This window comes from Stenella coeruleoalba (assembly GCF_951394435.1).
Source record: "Stenella coeruleoalba genome assembly, chromosome: 16".
NCBI lineage: Eukaryota > Metazoa > Chordata > Mammalia > Artiodactyla > Delphinidae > Stenella > Stenella coeruleoalba.
The window spans coordinates 81717084-81730379 of NC_137162.1; the positions used below are offsets into that span (position 1 = coordinate 81717084).

The 13296-nt window shown below is 52.7% G+C and overlaps 1 protein-coding gene across 1 annotated transcript in view; it reads right to left on the reverse strand.

Annotated features, from left to right (window-relative positions):
* The window catches only part of TRIM67 (tripartite motif containing 67), a 49390-nt gene that overhangs the window by 9332 nt on the left and 26762 nt on the right, over window positions 1-13296 (reverse strand). Inside the window, exons 2-5 of the mRNA XM_079899624.1 lie at window positions 5662-5757; window positions 3950-4072; window positions 2760-2870; window positions 1182-1341 (exon numbers count right to left, since the gene is read on the reverse strand). Of these exons, the coding sequence (XP_079755750.1) occupies window positions 1182-1341; window positions 2760-2870; window positions 3950-4072; window positions 5662-5757 (490 nt within the window). The remainder of the gene's footprint in view (window positions 1-1181; window positions 1342-2759; window positions 2871-3949; window positions 4073-5661; window positions 5758-13296) is intronic.

Genomic DNA, 13296 nt, shown 5'->3' on the forward strand with positions numbered 1-13296 from the left:
GACCCTCTGCACAGGGCGGCAAGCAGCTCATACCTGGGGCCCGGAAGATGCTCTCGGGGGCGGGAAGGGCAAAATGCAAAGACCCACTGAGACCTTTGTCTGGAAGCGTTTTAAAGGCCCAGGGAACTAGATCCCGGAAGGAGAGGCCATCTTACAGTATCAGGCAGTCAACCCGTGGAATTAGGGATTTGAGTCAAGTGTATCCTAAGTTCGATTAAGGTGAGACTGGGAGGTGCAAACTGAGTATGGGAGAAAGCACAGAGATGCACAAGAGACTGGGTGTCTCTGGTTTAAAAATGGCCGTGCATCTTGAAGTAAGGATTTTCCTGAGTTCACAGATTCTGTAGGTGTGGCACTCAGCCCTTGGACATATGGGTCTAAAAAAACCAAAGAGCTTCATTCCCCCTCCTGAAGGTACCCTTAACGTCTCTGGAGAGGCAGGGGGACGTCACTTGCTAATTTTGTAACCTGGGGAAAGCTATGCAAACTTTACTTAACCCTTAGCTCGTGTCCCCTGTGGGTCTCTGAACTCACCGCTACGATCCACCACGTTCTCCCGTCTGCTCTCACCTCTGACCTTCTCGCTCTTCTTGGAACACAGAACACTTATACCTGCCTCGGGGCCTTTGCACTCACCACCCCTCGGCCTTCTGGAATGTTCTTCCCTTACATTTCTTTCCTCCTCACCTCAAAATATCTCCCCCCCACACCCATGTCTACTAATGCCCCCTTCTCAAAAGGCACCTTGTTTGTCCCACCTGCCACTATCAGTTTACATTACACTACCTGTTGTATTGTATTATCGATGTGTTGTCTATTTCTTTCTCTGACTATCAGCTCCGTCTAGTGAGGGAGTCTGTACACTTGCTCACGGCTGTGTCCTGAGCACCTGGGATGGTGCCCGGCACGTGGTAGACACTCAACAGGTGTCTCAGAATGAACAAATGATCCTCTTTCACAAATGGGAAAAGTTTGGCCCAGGCTGGGTGCTACCCACAGAGGTCACCCAGCTCGAGGGTTGCTGAGCTGGGATGTGAACCCAGGTCTGTGACTCAGGCGTCCCTCCCTCCCACTCTGGGTCACACCAGTGTCCCAAGTCTTCTGAGGGCACTAAGCTGTGCTGCAGAGTGGATGCCTCTTCCAGAAGCAGCATCACCTGAACTGGGCCAACCACGGCTCACCCCTACATTTCATCTGAATGAAGTCCAGCTGGTGGATGGCCTGCAGCAGTGGCCCGCTGTCCAAGGTCAGTTCAAACTCTGCAGACACCTTCGGCTCCAGGGCACCTTTGACCCACTGCTCTTGAGACACCTGGACACGCTTGATCAGGGCGTCCGAGATCTTAAAGGAAGCACAGAGTTTAGGGTTTCCACGTGCAAAGGGAAAATAACGTAGCAGGGGGTAAGGAAGGGACAGGGACTTTGTGGGCGCAGGGGGCTGCGGTGGTTAAGCACGCCCACTCACGCCCTGGCAGAGATCATCTTTTAACAGCTTAGTCATGTTAAACGTAAAGAAGCACTTGCTGTTTCAGGCTAAACACTTTTGCGAAGCAAATGATACTTTTTAAAAGAATTCTTTTACTTTATTTATTTATTTTGGCCGCACTGCGCGTCATGCGTGGTCATTCCCGACCAGGGATCAAAACCACGCCCCCTGCAGTGGAAGCGCGGAGTTCTAACCAGCGGACCGCTAGGGAAGTCCAGTACTTTTTTTTTTTTTGCGGTACGCGGGCCCCTCACTGCTATGGCCTCTCTCGTTGCGGAGCACAGGCTCCGGACGCGCAGGCTCAGCGGCCATGGCTCACGGGCCCAGCCTCTCCACGGCATGTGGGATCTTCCTGGACTGGGGCATGACCCCGTATCCCCTGCATCGGCAGGCAGACTCTCAACCACTGCACCACCAGGGAAGCCCAGTACTTTTAAAATATACAAAAACAGTCTTCACTCTACCTCTTTTGCTAGATCCAGCACTTTGCAAATTGAAACATACTAGTGGTTTGTCCCAGGGTCTGAAAGCAGCTCGTTCATCCCCAGGAGCGTGAAGCTCCCTCCCTCCCTCTGTGTTTCCTCCACGTTGTGCTGCAGCTTCTGCTCCAAACTCTCACTGCATCAAACCCACAGCTCTGTTCTCCTCTGCTGGCAAGTCCTGCTCATTCAGACATTTGCACGTGTCCCTGTAGAGCCATGGCTCCATGCACCCTTGCTGGGGACCAGTCCAGGAGATTCATCATGTCCCCCAGAGACGGAGGACAGAGCTTCCGTCTGAATCACACACATGATCCCAAGAGGTGTTCGTGACCCCGAGTCAGACTGGCTGCTGGAAGGATGCCCAGCGAGGCTGCACCGGCTTTGCAGGCAGCGGTCACGTGCCCAGACCTGCAGGACTCCGCACCCTGAGGGAACGGGTCACGTGGATTCTTCTGACTCACTTCGTCCTGTGCAATCTTTCCAGCTTGATTGGCAAAGACTGTCTTTTCTCATCTGTGGGGAAAATGTTGAACTGGGGTTTCAAGTCGAGGCACGAAAGCACGGCATTTCAGCCCTAGGGATTATGATGTTTGATCTCCTCATTTAAGGATGACACAGAGCCAGGGTCACAGCTAGTGAGACGCAGAGCTAAGAAGAGAACCTAGGTCTTCTGGAATCGCTGAGCACAGGAGATTCTGCTCAACTCCAAGCCGGTGGGAGGGACCTTCCTAGAACCTCGGCTAGTCTGGGGCATGGCAGTGGATTTGGAGGAACGATGCCCAGCCCGCTCACCTGCAGAAACCCGGACGGGTCGTTCTCCTTGATCACCTCCAGGCAGTACTCCATCAGCCCCGTGGACTGGCGCAGCTTCAGCGTGCAGTGATTGATCTGGTCCCAAACCATCTGCCACGAGAAGTATCCCTAGTAACTGTCCCATCGAGGAACAGCAGCCTGGCTGCAGCGGCAAGCGCATGGGTCCCGGCTGCCTTGCACCCTCTCCTGCTGCTGCTGTGTTCCTGAGCTCCACGTGCCCTCGTTACGTGGGCGGTAAATGGACCCACTTCCCAACAAGCAGGGTCGCCACACCCCACAGAGCAAACTTCCTGAACTCTGGCTAGAGAAGCAGAGAACGTGCACCCCCTGAAACCCTCCTAGTGACCGATGCCCCAGTCTCACGCGTTGGGTGGAAACTCAAGGGGCTCGGCTGCTTTGCATGTAAACCATGGATCGTCCCCAACACACACTCCTTTCCTTGAAAGTAACATTTCCTGATTCAGTTGGGAAATGTCTGTAGAACAGATCGAGCCCAGACAATGAGGTGAGTAGTTTCTGTCAAGGCAGGGTGTTCACGGGGCACCTGCCTGGCCCGGGGACCCAGTGCCGAGTGGGGGAAGCCTCCCCCTGCCGCGGTGGCCACTGGCTGTGGTGTCCCTGCTGACCACTGCGAGCACCAGACATCAGAAAGCCCGAAGAAGGGGGAGAGCCGGAGCCTTGTCACCCGCCGTGGCCACCTCTGCTCTGCAAGATGAGAACAGGCAGTGTCCCTTCGACAGAAAACAGGGGCCGGGAGAAGATGGGAGAGAGTGGCCTTCTGACTGAAAACAGCAGGATTCAGGCATCTCCCTCCAGCTTTGGAGGGAGAGCAGGGGTGCTGATCGCTTCAGGGAAAGTGACACAAGTGTATGTAGGTCCCGGGCCAACTTGCTCAGCCCTTCCTCTCCCCATTCATTCATTCATTCGTTCGTTTATTCATTCGCTCGTTCATTCATTCGTTCGTTCATTCATTAATTCGTTCGTTCGTTCATGCATTCATTCATTCGTTTGTTCATTCCTTCATTTGTTCACTCATTCGTTTGTTCGTTCGTTCATTCATTAGTTTGTTCACTCAACTAACACTGACCCAGAGCCTACACTGCGTGCTCCCCCGAGCTCGGCTCAGAGGCCGTGATGGGACCGAGGGCATCGGCCGCCCGGGGACCCACCTTCAGCTTGTTCTCCCTCTCTTTGGTAATCTTGGTAAGCAGCTTGGCTTTCTGCCGGGTTAGAGCATCAACCAGCGCGTCACACTGAGCCACCAGGCAGGCCTCGTGGTCCAGGCCGTTCTCCTGCGGGATGCACAGAGCTTTAGGGAGAAGACACGCGGAAACGTGGCCAGCACGAGAGACACAGGGGCACACCAGCAAGCTCGTCCCGGGGTGAGCTGTCCCGTTATTGAACTGGAAACAGTGCACATGTGAGTCTCAGCACATCTACAGGATGGAGTGAATCAGAGTCATCCAAACCATGAGGGTTTGTGAGGGTTTTCAACGCCACGGGAAAAGCTCATGAGAGAGACCGAAGAAGCAGAAGAGCAGCTGCAAGCGTGTGCAGCGTAACCGCACACTGCACGTGCATGTGTGCGTGTAAAGCACTGGAGCAACATGTCAAAACGGCAAGGGCGTCACCTCAGGGGCTGAGATATTGGTGAACTTTTCTTACTTCTGTCTGTTATTCTCTACTTTTCAAAATTTCTATAACATACTTTTGCTTTCTCTAATCAGAAAACAGTAAAACAAACAAAACCCACTGTTCTTGCTGTAGGATCTGACTCTCTCAGTTTAAAAAAAAAAAAAACAAAAAACTTTCAACATCACTCAGGTCAGCCTGGATTCAGACCTCGTGTCATGGGCTGGTGGTGTTCTCTCCCACCCCTGCCCCAAGTGCCTATTTGAAGTCCTAACCCCCAGGACCTCAGAATGGGGCTGTGTTTGGAGACAGGGCCATGAAAGAAGTAAGTTAAATGAGGTCATCAGGCTGGGCCCTGATCCAGCCTGACTGGCGTCCTTACAAGAGGAGATCAGGACACAGACACACACAGAGGGAGGACGGTGTGAGGACACAGGGAGAAGATGGCCATCTGTACACCAAGGAGAGAGGCCCTGGGAGGAGCCATCCCTGCTGACACCTTGATCTTGGACTTCAGCCTCCAGAACCATGAGAAAATAAGTTACTGTTGTTGAAGCCACTCAATCGATGGTACCTTGTTACAGCTGCCCCACCCAACGGATACCTCCGGTGTCCCTGAAACATCAGAACCAGGACAGGAAATGCCTGGCAGCGGAATTCTGTGCTTTCACTTATTAGGAAGAATGGTTTTTATTGGCTGCTTAGGAATTCAGTGCCCTCAGTCCTTTTTCCCATCCAGACACCGGAATGCTCTACGGTTCGTGATCTGTGGGAAAGTTCCCCCACGCGTGCATTTATTTATACGCTGTCTCCCCGACAGACAGAGCTCCTGGGGACAGAGGCTGTGCCTCATTGATCTGCGTCGGGCTTGCGTGTGACGCAGCATGGGCGCTCAGTAAATACATTTGTTTAGTAAATGATGCTTTTATATTTTGATGCGTTGATACAAAAGCACCGCATACAGATACCGCCTAGGGCTACGTGGCCACGCAGAGTGCTGCATTATTTCTGCCCAGTTCTCTTTCTAGGATTCTCTCTGAGTTCATGCAAAATCCCTTTCCTATCAGATGTCACAGGGGTGTCAGTGGATTGAGTGTGTGATGTCCGCAACATCTGAGGCGTGCAGTGGGACAATTAGGCCTTCTCATGTTCAGCACTGAAAAGCGCCTGCCACGGGGCCTTTCCTCTCCTCTGCTAAACTTCACGTACCTCCTGCAGGGACTCCCCTCCCAGCCGGAGCTATGCTCACCTGGATCTGCTGCAGAATGTTCTTCAGCTGAACTAGGAACTCCTTGGCTTCTTTTGCCTTATCGGAAACTCCATTTAAGGCCTGAGACAGTTGGGCCTAAAAGATATCACAGGTTGAAAAGGAAAATTAGGTGTTAAAGGCACTTGGTCTGCACTTCCTCATGAAGGCTTGTGTTTATAAGAGGGTAGAACCCAGGAACCGTCCTCACTTACGAAGGGACCGCTATTGACTCCTGGACTCTATTGCATGTGTTCATTTTTCCAGCAATCGTTGATAAAGTGTTGGTTGACCAACACTCTTCTGTCTGGACCCCAAAAGCTGGGTAGAAGTAAGGAGCATTCAGCTAATTGGTTCAGGCTGACAGGACCCAGGACAAGAAGGCAAGCAGAGCCTTGGCTGGGTCTGGCCCCCTCCCCGCTGTAGCAGTTTTGCCCCCCCATCAGTAGGAACTCAGACGCCTATGTGAGGGAATCCCAGGTCCCAGGCCACGCTCTGCCCACCCCACCCCTGCACAGGCGCCTTTTGGCCTGAGCGGGATGGGCGGGGAAAGGAACTGGAAGTGAGCCTGAGCCATATGGACTGGGGGTCCCAAGACATCACGTGGAAGGGGATGATGGTGGCCTCCTCCTTAGCGCTAGGGACTCCTTACCCTGCCCAGTTGTTAGCCTCAGGCTTCTTTTGAATGAAACACATACACACACCATCGAATTTGTCTTCAAAATCTTGCTATTGAATAGACTGGTGCCCTTGATTTTTAACACGACTCATGTTTCAGAGTAAAAAGCTGAGGGCAGAGCAAAAACGGGGCCAGAAAGGCTGGGTCATACCTGCTCTCCACTTTCTTTTCTTTTTTAAAAAAATTAGAGTATAATAGCTTTACAATGTTGTTTCTGCTGTACAATGAAGTGAATCAGCTGTATGTATACATATATGCCCTCCCTCAGGGACTTCCCTCCCTCCCACCCCGCATCCCACCCATCTGGGTCATCACAGAGCACAGAGCTGAGCTCCCTGAGCTATACAGCAGGTTCCCACTAGCTATCTGTTTTACACATGGTAGTGTATTTATGTCAAACCTAATCTCCCAATTCGCCCCACCCTCCCCTTCCCCGCTGTGTCCACACATCCGTTCACTACGTCTGCATTTCTACTCCTGCCCTGCAAATAGGTTCATCTGTTCCGCTTTTTCTAGATTCCACATATATACGTTAATATACAATATTTGTTTTTCTCTTTCTGACTTACCTCACGCTGTATGACAGACTCTAGGTCCATCGACATCTCTACAAATGACCCCATTTTGTTCCTTTTCATGGCTGAGTAATATTCCATTAGGTCTCTGCTCAGATACGATCTGTCAGCGGGGCCTCTTCCTTTGCCCTGCTTTATTCTTCATAATGTTCATCACCACCTAACACAGGTTTGCTTCCTGTCTGTCTCTCCTCCTGAAAATGTAGGCTCCCCAGAACAAGGACCTTGCCTGGTTGCTCACATACAGAAAGAGCACCGTGCCCATGGCAGCATGAAACAAATATTGGTTGAATGACTGAGTCAATGAATGTGATTCTTTGGACCATCTCCATGGTTTTCAAAGTGTGGTTCTCAGACTGACAGCATCAGCATCATCCAGGAATTTGTTAGAAACGCAAGTTCTCCAGCCTCACCCCTGTCTTACTGATCAGAAACTGGGGGTGAAGCCCAGGAATCTGTCTTTTAACAAGCTCTCCAGGGGTTTCTGATGCAGTTTGCGATCCGCTGGATGGTACAAACATAGCCACGGAGTGGATGCGGAGACACAGGGAGAAGGAAGGGGCCTCAGACCAGGGTCACCAGCGTTCAAGGTGAGGTCAAGTGAGGTCTGGGCTCTGTCCTGCTGGGAGACAGCTGGGAGCCTCAGGTGTGGCTCAGCGGAGAGGCGGCTTCCGGAGAAGCTCTTCCTTCTTCCACTGGCTTCCCCATGCCCCCCACCTCAGCTGGTGTAGGCCCCTCCCTCCACGGGCACCCGGCGTGGACCACTTTCTGCTGCAATTATCCACGCAGGAAGAATATCCAGTAGACCTTACAGGAACAGCAGCGTGTTCTGTGTCTGCTCTAATCCAGCTGCCACCAGCATGGGTGGCTCTGAGCACTTGAAGGTGGCTAATGTAACTGAGGGACTGGATTTAAATTTTATTTAAAGTTTTTAGCCACCATGTTTGGCCAGTGGCTGCTGTTCTGGGCCGCACAGATCTTTTTTTAATTTTAATTTTTTTTTTTTTTTGCGGTACGCGGGCCTCTCACTGCTGTGGCCTCTCCCGTTGTGGAGCACAGGCTCCGGACACGCAGGCTCAGCGGCCACGGCTCACGGGCCCAGCCGCTCCGCGGCATGTGGGATCTTCTCGGACCGGGGCATGAACCCGCGTCCCCTGCATCAGCAGGCGGACTCTCAACCACTGTGCCACCAGGGAAGCCCTAATTTTTATTTTTAATATTTATTTGGCTGCGTTGGGTCTTAGTTGCAGCGCGTGGGCTGTTGCCCTGTGGCGTGTGGGATCTTAGTTCCCTGACCAGGGATTGAACCCCCGTCCCCTGCACTGGGAGGCAGATTCTCAACCACTGGACCACCAGGGAAGTCCCTGGGTAGCACAGATCTTTGCACCCGTCCTTAGAGGGGTCCAGGTCCTCGGGCAGCTCAGCCTGTCCCTGATAACCGTGCCCAGCAGGAGCCGGAGAGGCCGGCATCCCTCAGGCCCATCATCAGTGCCCAGAAAAGAAGGGCACCTCCCTCCCCACCACAGTCACCCAGAGCAGAGGGCCCACTGAGGCTGCACCCCTTCCCTCCCCAAGGAGGGACCGATTCCCAGGAACCTATACAATCCTTCATGGCGGGGACTTTGTTTTTTGTCTTTGTCTTTCTAGCCAGGCACTGGCACAAAGCAGGGGCTCAAAAACTGCTCACTGGCTGAATACAAAGCAAAGCAATTGCTCCACTAGAAGCGGATGCTAAGCTAAGACAGGTCCCTGCAGATCCATCGCCACGGCGACCACCTTTTCCGGCGAGAGGCTGCATTAGTGAGAGTCCCCTTCCCTTCACCCGGGGAACTGGAGCCAGCGGGGCTCTGTCCCCGCCAGCCCTGGCCTCCCCGCAGCACGTCCCACCCCAGGGCCTGTGGACCTGCTTCCTGCTTGGCAAGTAGACCCAGGACCTTGGCAAGGAGCCCAGAACAGAGTGATCTTTGAAGGCCTCCAGGGACCTTAGGCAAACGCCCAGCTGAAAGGGGAATGATCTCACAGCTCAGTAGACACGGCTCCAGGCCCACCAGACGTGCCCTCTGCTTTCTCTTGACGCTGTCTGGCCCCGGCCCAGCAGGGTGCTCGCCTGCACAGAGACCTGTGCCCGGTCTGCTGGTCTCCGGGAAGAGCCCGGACACCCATGTGAGGTCCGGTCGCCGTCGAGGGATGTCCCGACAAGCACACACTTGACCCTTTCTTGACCCCAGTTCCTTCCTGTGTGATGTGGCCACGAGACACCTCTCCTTGCCCAGGTGACAGCACTGTGGAAACTGGACCTGGTTATTCTAGTGGCAAAGGGGTCCGGGTTTGGGCGGCGAAGGTGGAAACCATTTCTCAAGGGACAAGTGGTTCACTTATTGGCAACGTGTTATGGGTTCACAGCATACCGTATTTGGCTTCAGTGTTTTGAAACATGCTCTTCCTCTTTTCCACAGGGACCACCTTGGGGCCAGCAGGGGACACTGAAAATTGTGTCTTTCTGGTCTGAGAGAAGAGCCTGCTGTCTGAGAAATGAGAATGGATTGCTCTGTCTCTGTGGATGTTGGTTATACTATCCTCTTGGAAAGAAAGGAAGTATCCAGACCGAAGATAAATTTTTTTAAATGACTGAATGGATTTTAACTTGAATCAAACATTGTATTTTATGCCTTTTTATTCCTCTAAGGTTAGAACTACATTGCTGCAGAGTCTCTAAGTTTAGACAGACAGCTTAAAAATGTATTTCCAAGTGGGCCAAACCACCTGCTTCCTGGCCTAGCATCACATCTTTGCCTGCATCCCGAAAGAGTAGCTTCTAGGTACGTGGGGTAGCTTTCTCCCTTCTCCCTCCCATTCTGGATGGTGTTAGAGGGCCTCATACTGCATTAAGCAAGAGAACTCTGGGCCAGTACAGTCAAATCTTGGCGCTGTCATTCATTAGCTGTGCATCTTGGGAAGATGCTTCATCTCTTTGTTCTATAGGGTCCTCCCCTGTAAGGTGGGAATAACAACCCCTACCTCATACGAGTTCTTACTATTATGCTTAGAAATATAGCCCAAGCTTTCCCGAAATCCTCTCAATTGTTCAACCCATCATATATGGGTTGTTACGGACTGAATGTGTCCTCCCCAAATCCACATGTTCAAGCCTTAACCTGCAGTATGATGGTATTAGGAGATGGGACCTTTGGGAGGCAATTAGGTCACATAGGTGGAGGCCCCATGATGGGATCAGTGCCCTTAAAGAAAAGACATGGGAGAGCGCTTTCCCCCTCTCCTTCCACTGCACTGAGGAAAGGCCACGTGAGGACACAGTGAGAAGGTGGCTGTCTGCAAAGGCCCGAAGAGAGCCTCAGCAGGAACTAAGTTGGCCGGCAGCCGGATCTTGGATGTCCAGCTTTCAGAACTGTGAGAAATAAATCTCTGTTGTTTTATGGGATTTGCTTATAGCAGCCCAAACAGACCAAGACATGAATTATCTAAATTACCCAACTAGGACCTTTCAGAAATAATTCTCATGTTTGAAACAGACTCTGTGGAGAAGCCCCTAAGTTGTCTCCTTTTATTTATTTTTAAAAATTAATTAATTAATTAATCTGTGGCTGCGTTGGGTCTTCACTGCTGCGTGCGGGCTTTCTCTAGTTGTGGCGAGCGGGGTCTGCTCTTCAGTGCAGTAAGTGGGCTTCTCACTGCGGTGGCTTCTCTTGTTGTGGAGCACAGGCTCTAGGTGCGCGGTCTTCAGTAGTTGCGGCACGCGGGCTCAGTAGTTGTGGCTTGCGGGCTCTAGAGCGCAGGCTCAGTAGTTGTGGCGCACGGGTTTAGTTGCTCCGCGGCATGTGGGATCTTCCCAGACCAGGGCTTGAACCAGTGGCCCCTGCATTGGCAGGTGGATTCTTAACCACTGCGCCACCAGGCAAGTCCCAAGTTGCCTCCTTTTAAACTTCGTCTTTGTTCTCTGACATCAGGATTACCCAGTAGAAGTGCAGACGTTAGGCACCAAGGATCTAGAGATGGCTACCAAATGCCACCTCCTCTGATGCTCTGCTTCCCTCCCCAAACGGAACGTGCCCTTGGCACTCCTTCCAGGGCGTGTCTCACTCTCCTTGAGATGGGCAGCCCAGGGGAAACGCGTCTGCTCCCCTGTCCTGTCGGCCACCCTGCAAGCTTGTCCTGTGCACCTCTGCACAGGCAGCACGGGCCTCACACCTAGAATGTGCTCCGCAGAGATCCAGTCAGTGGATGGATTCTGTTCTAGATTTTGTCTGACTAGCTGCCCCGAGCTAGTCACGTCTCAATCCCCTTACACGCTGGGCTTAATTAAAACGGCCATGTGGCCACTCTGGACCCGCCATTTCTAGGGTATGAAGCCCCATCTGGTCCTGGGCACTGGCAGTCCAACCCTGCCCTGCGGATCAGAGCTCTTTTCACGACTTCTGGGTATTAACTGTTTCTAGTTAACCGCTGGCACGGATCCTGCCCCAGTTTAGTCCTACTTGACAGAACCTCCGACGCCCTCCCTCTCCCTGCCTCTTCTGGAAGACCAGAGGGTTCCACCTAGGCCTGCTTCCCCTTTCCTGATCCACCTGCTACCACAAATGGCTGCAAAAGCCCCGCTGAAGCCCTGGAAAAGCCCTTCGCCAAGAGGCCAGGAACCAAGATAAATACGACTGCCCTGGTGGTCAGCCTAAACCGAGGTGCAGCGACACGGCAGGGGGCCTCGGGTGCCCTTACTACTGAAGCAGATGCAGTGACAAAGCTGGAGACTGCGTGAGAGGGTACTATCCCACCCACAGGGACCACACCTGGGAACAGGAGAAGGTGGGTGAGACAGGCACATGGAGGCTCTGGAGGGGGTGAGGACACGACCCATACAGGGTGCGTGAGACCCCAGCCCTACAGGATCCCCCTTCCCAGCCTGCCCCCATCCAAGGGTCCAGGCTGTAAAGGATGTGTCACACAGGTGTGAAGGACTGATGCTAGGGGTCCAGCGGAGCAGGGTGGGCCTCGGGTAGACGTCTACCTAGAGAGCGATCAGATGAATATTTGCCGGGTGGCAGGCCCCTTCCATGGTAGACTGAGGGTCCCCCAGAAGCAGAAAGGGTTTTTGGCAGGAGAACGAGGCTCCAGGGGCGATGCAGGCAGCCCCTCTCTTCAGTGGATGTGACCCAGATTCGGGGGGAGTCCCCGTAGGCAAAACAGCTCAGAGGATCCGCTCCTGTCCCCACTGGCTCACTGTGTTTCTGGCCACTGAGCCAGTAACGAGAGGTGGCTTTGAATGGGGGTCTCCAGATGCTAATCTAGTGCGCTGTTCTGTGCACTGAAGCCACCTCCAACCCCCAGAACCTCTATATGGAGACATGCCGTCTACGAAGCCTCCATGGTCCCCGACAGTCCCCACCCAGGACTGATACTCCGAGGGGCTCTACCCTCCCTTGACTCCGCAGACTTATTCAGCCCCTCGTGTTGTGGGTTCTCACTGTATATTGGCTTCTTGTTGCTGCTATCAAGAATTACGATAAACTCAGGGACCTAAGCAACACTGGTTTATTCTTTTATAGTCCTGGAGGCCAGAAGTCCGAAGTGAGTCTTACAGGCCAAAGTCAAGCTGTCAGCTTCCTTCTGGAGGCTCTAGGGAGGGACCCCTTTTCTTTCTTTCTTTTTTTTTTTTTTAAAAACATGCCCTTGGCTTTATTTATTCATTTATTTTTAAAATATTTATTTATTTTGGCTCCACCGGGTCTCAGCTGTGGCACGTGGGATCTTTGTTGCCACAGGTGGGCTTCCTAGTTGTGGCTTGCATGCGGGATCCTAGGTCCCCGACCAGGGATTGAACCCAGGCACCCCTGCATTGGAAGTGTGGAGTCTTACACACTGGACCACCAGGGAAACCCCGAGAGACCTTTTTTCTTGTCTTTTCCGTCTTCTAGAGGTTACCCACATCCCTTGGCTGGTGGCCCCTTCCTTGCATCACTCAGCCTCTCACTTCTGTCCTCCTATCTCCTTTGACTGTGGCCTTCCTGTCTCCCTCTTACAAGGGCCCCTGTGATGACCTTAAACCAGCTGAGCAATTAAGGATAAGCTCCTCCCCTCAAGATCCTTAATCTAATTACACCTGCAAAGTCCATTTTGCCATGTAAGGTGCCATGGTCACAAATTCTGGAGGTTGGGACGTGCACATCCTTGGGGGCCTTTATGCAGCCTGCCATACCTGGCAACTGAATTGATCTCTTCTAGTCTCCTTTCCCATGTGACAGATGAACTGTTCAACGTCTGCTACTTCAGAGGCCTGTGTGCTGGATGGAGTCGTATTGGGCGTATGCAGTGCCGTACTCCCAGCTTGGGCCAGGTGCCAAGCACACGGAGGGACCAGAAGGCACACCCCTC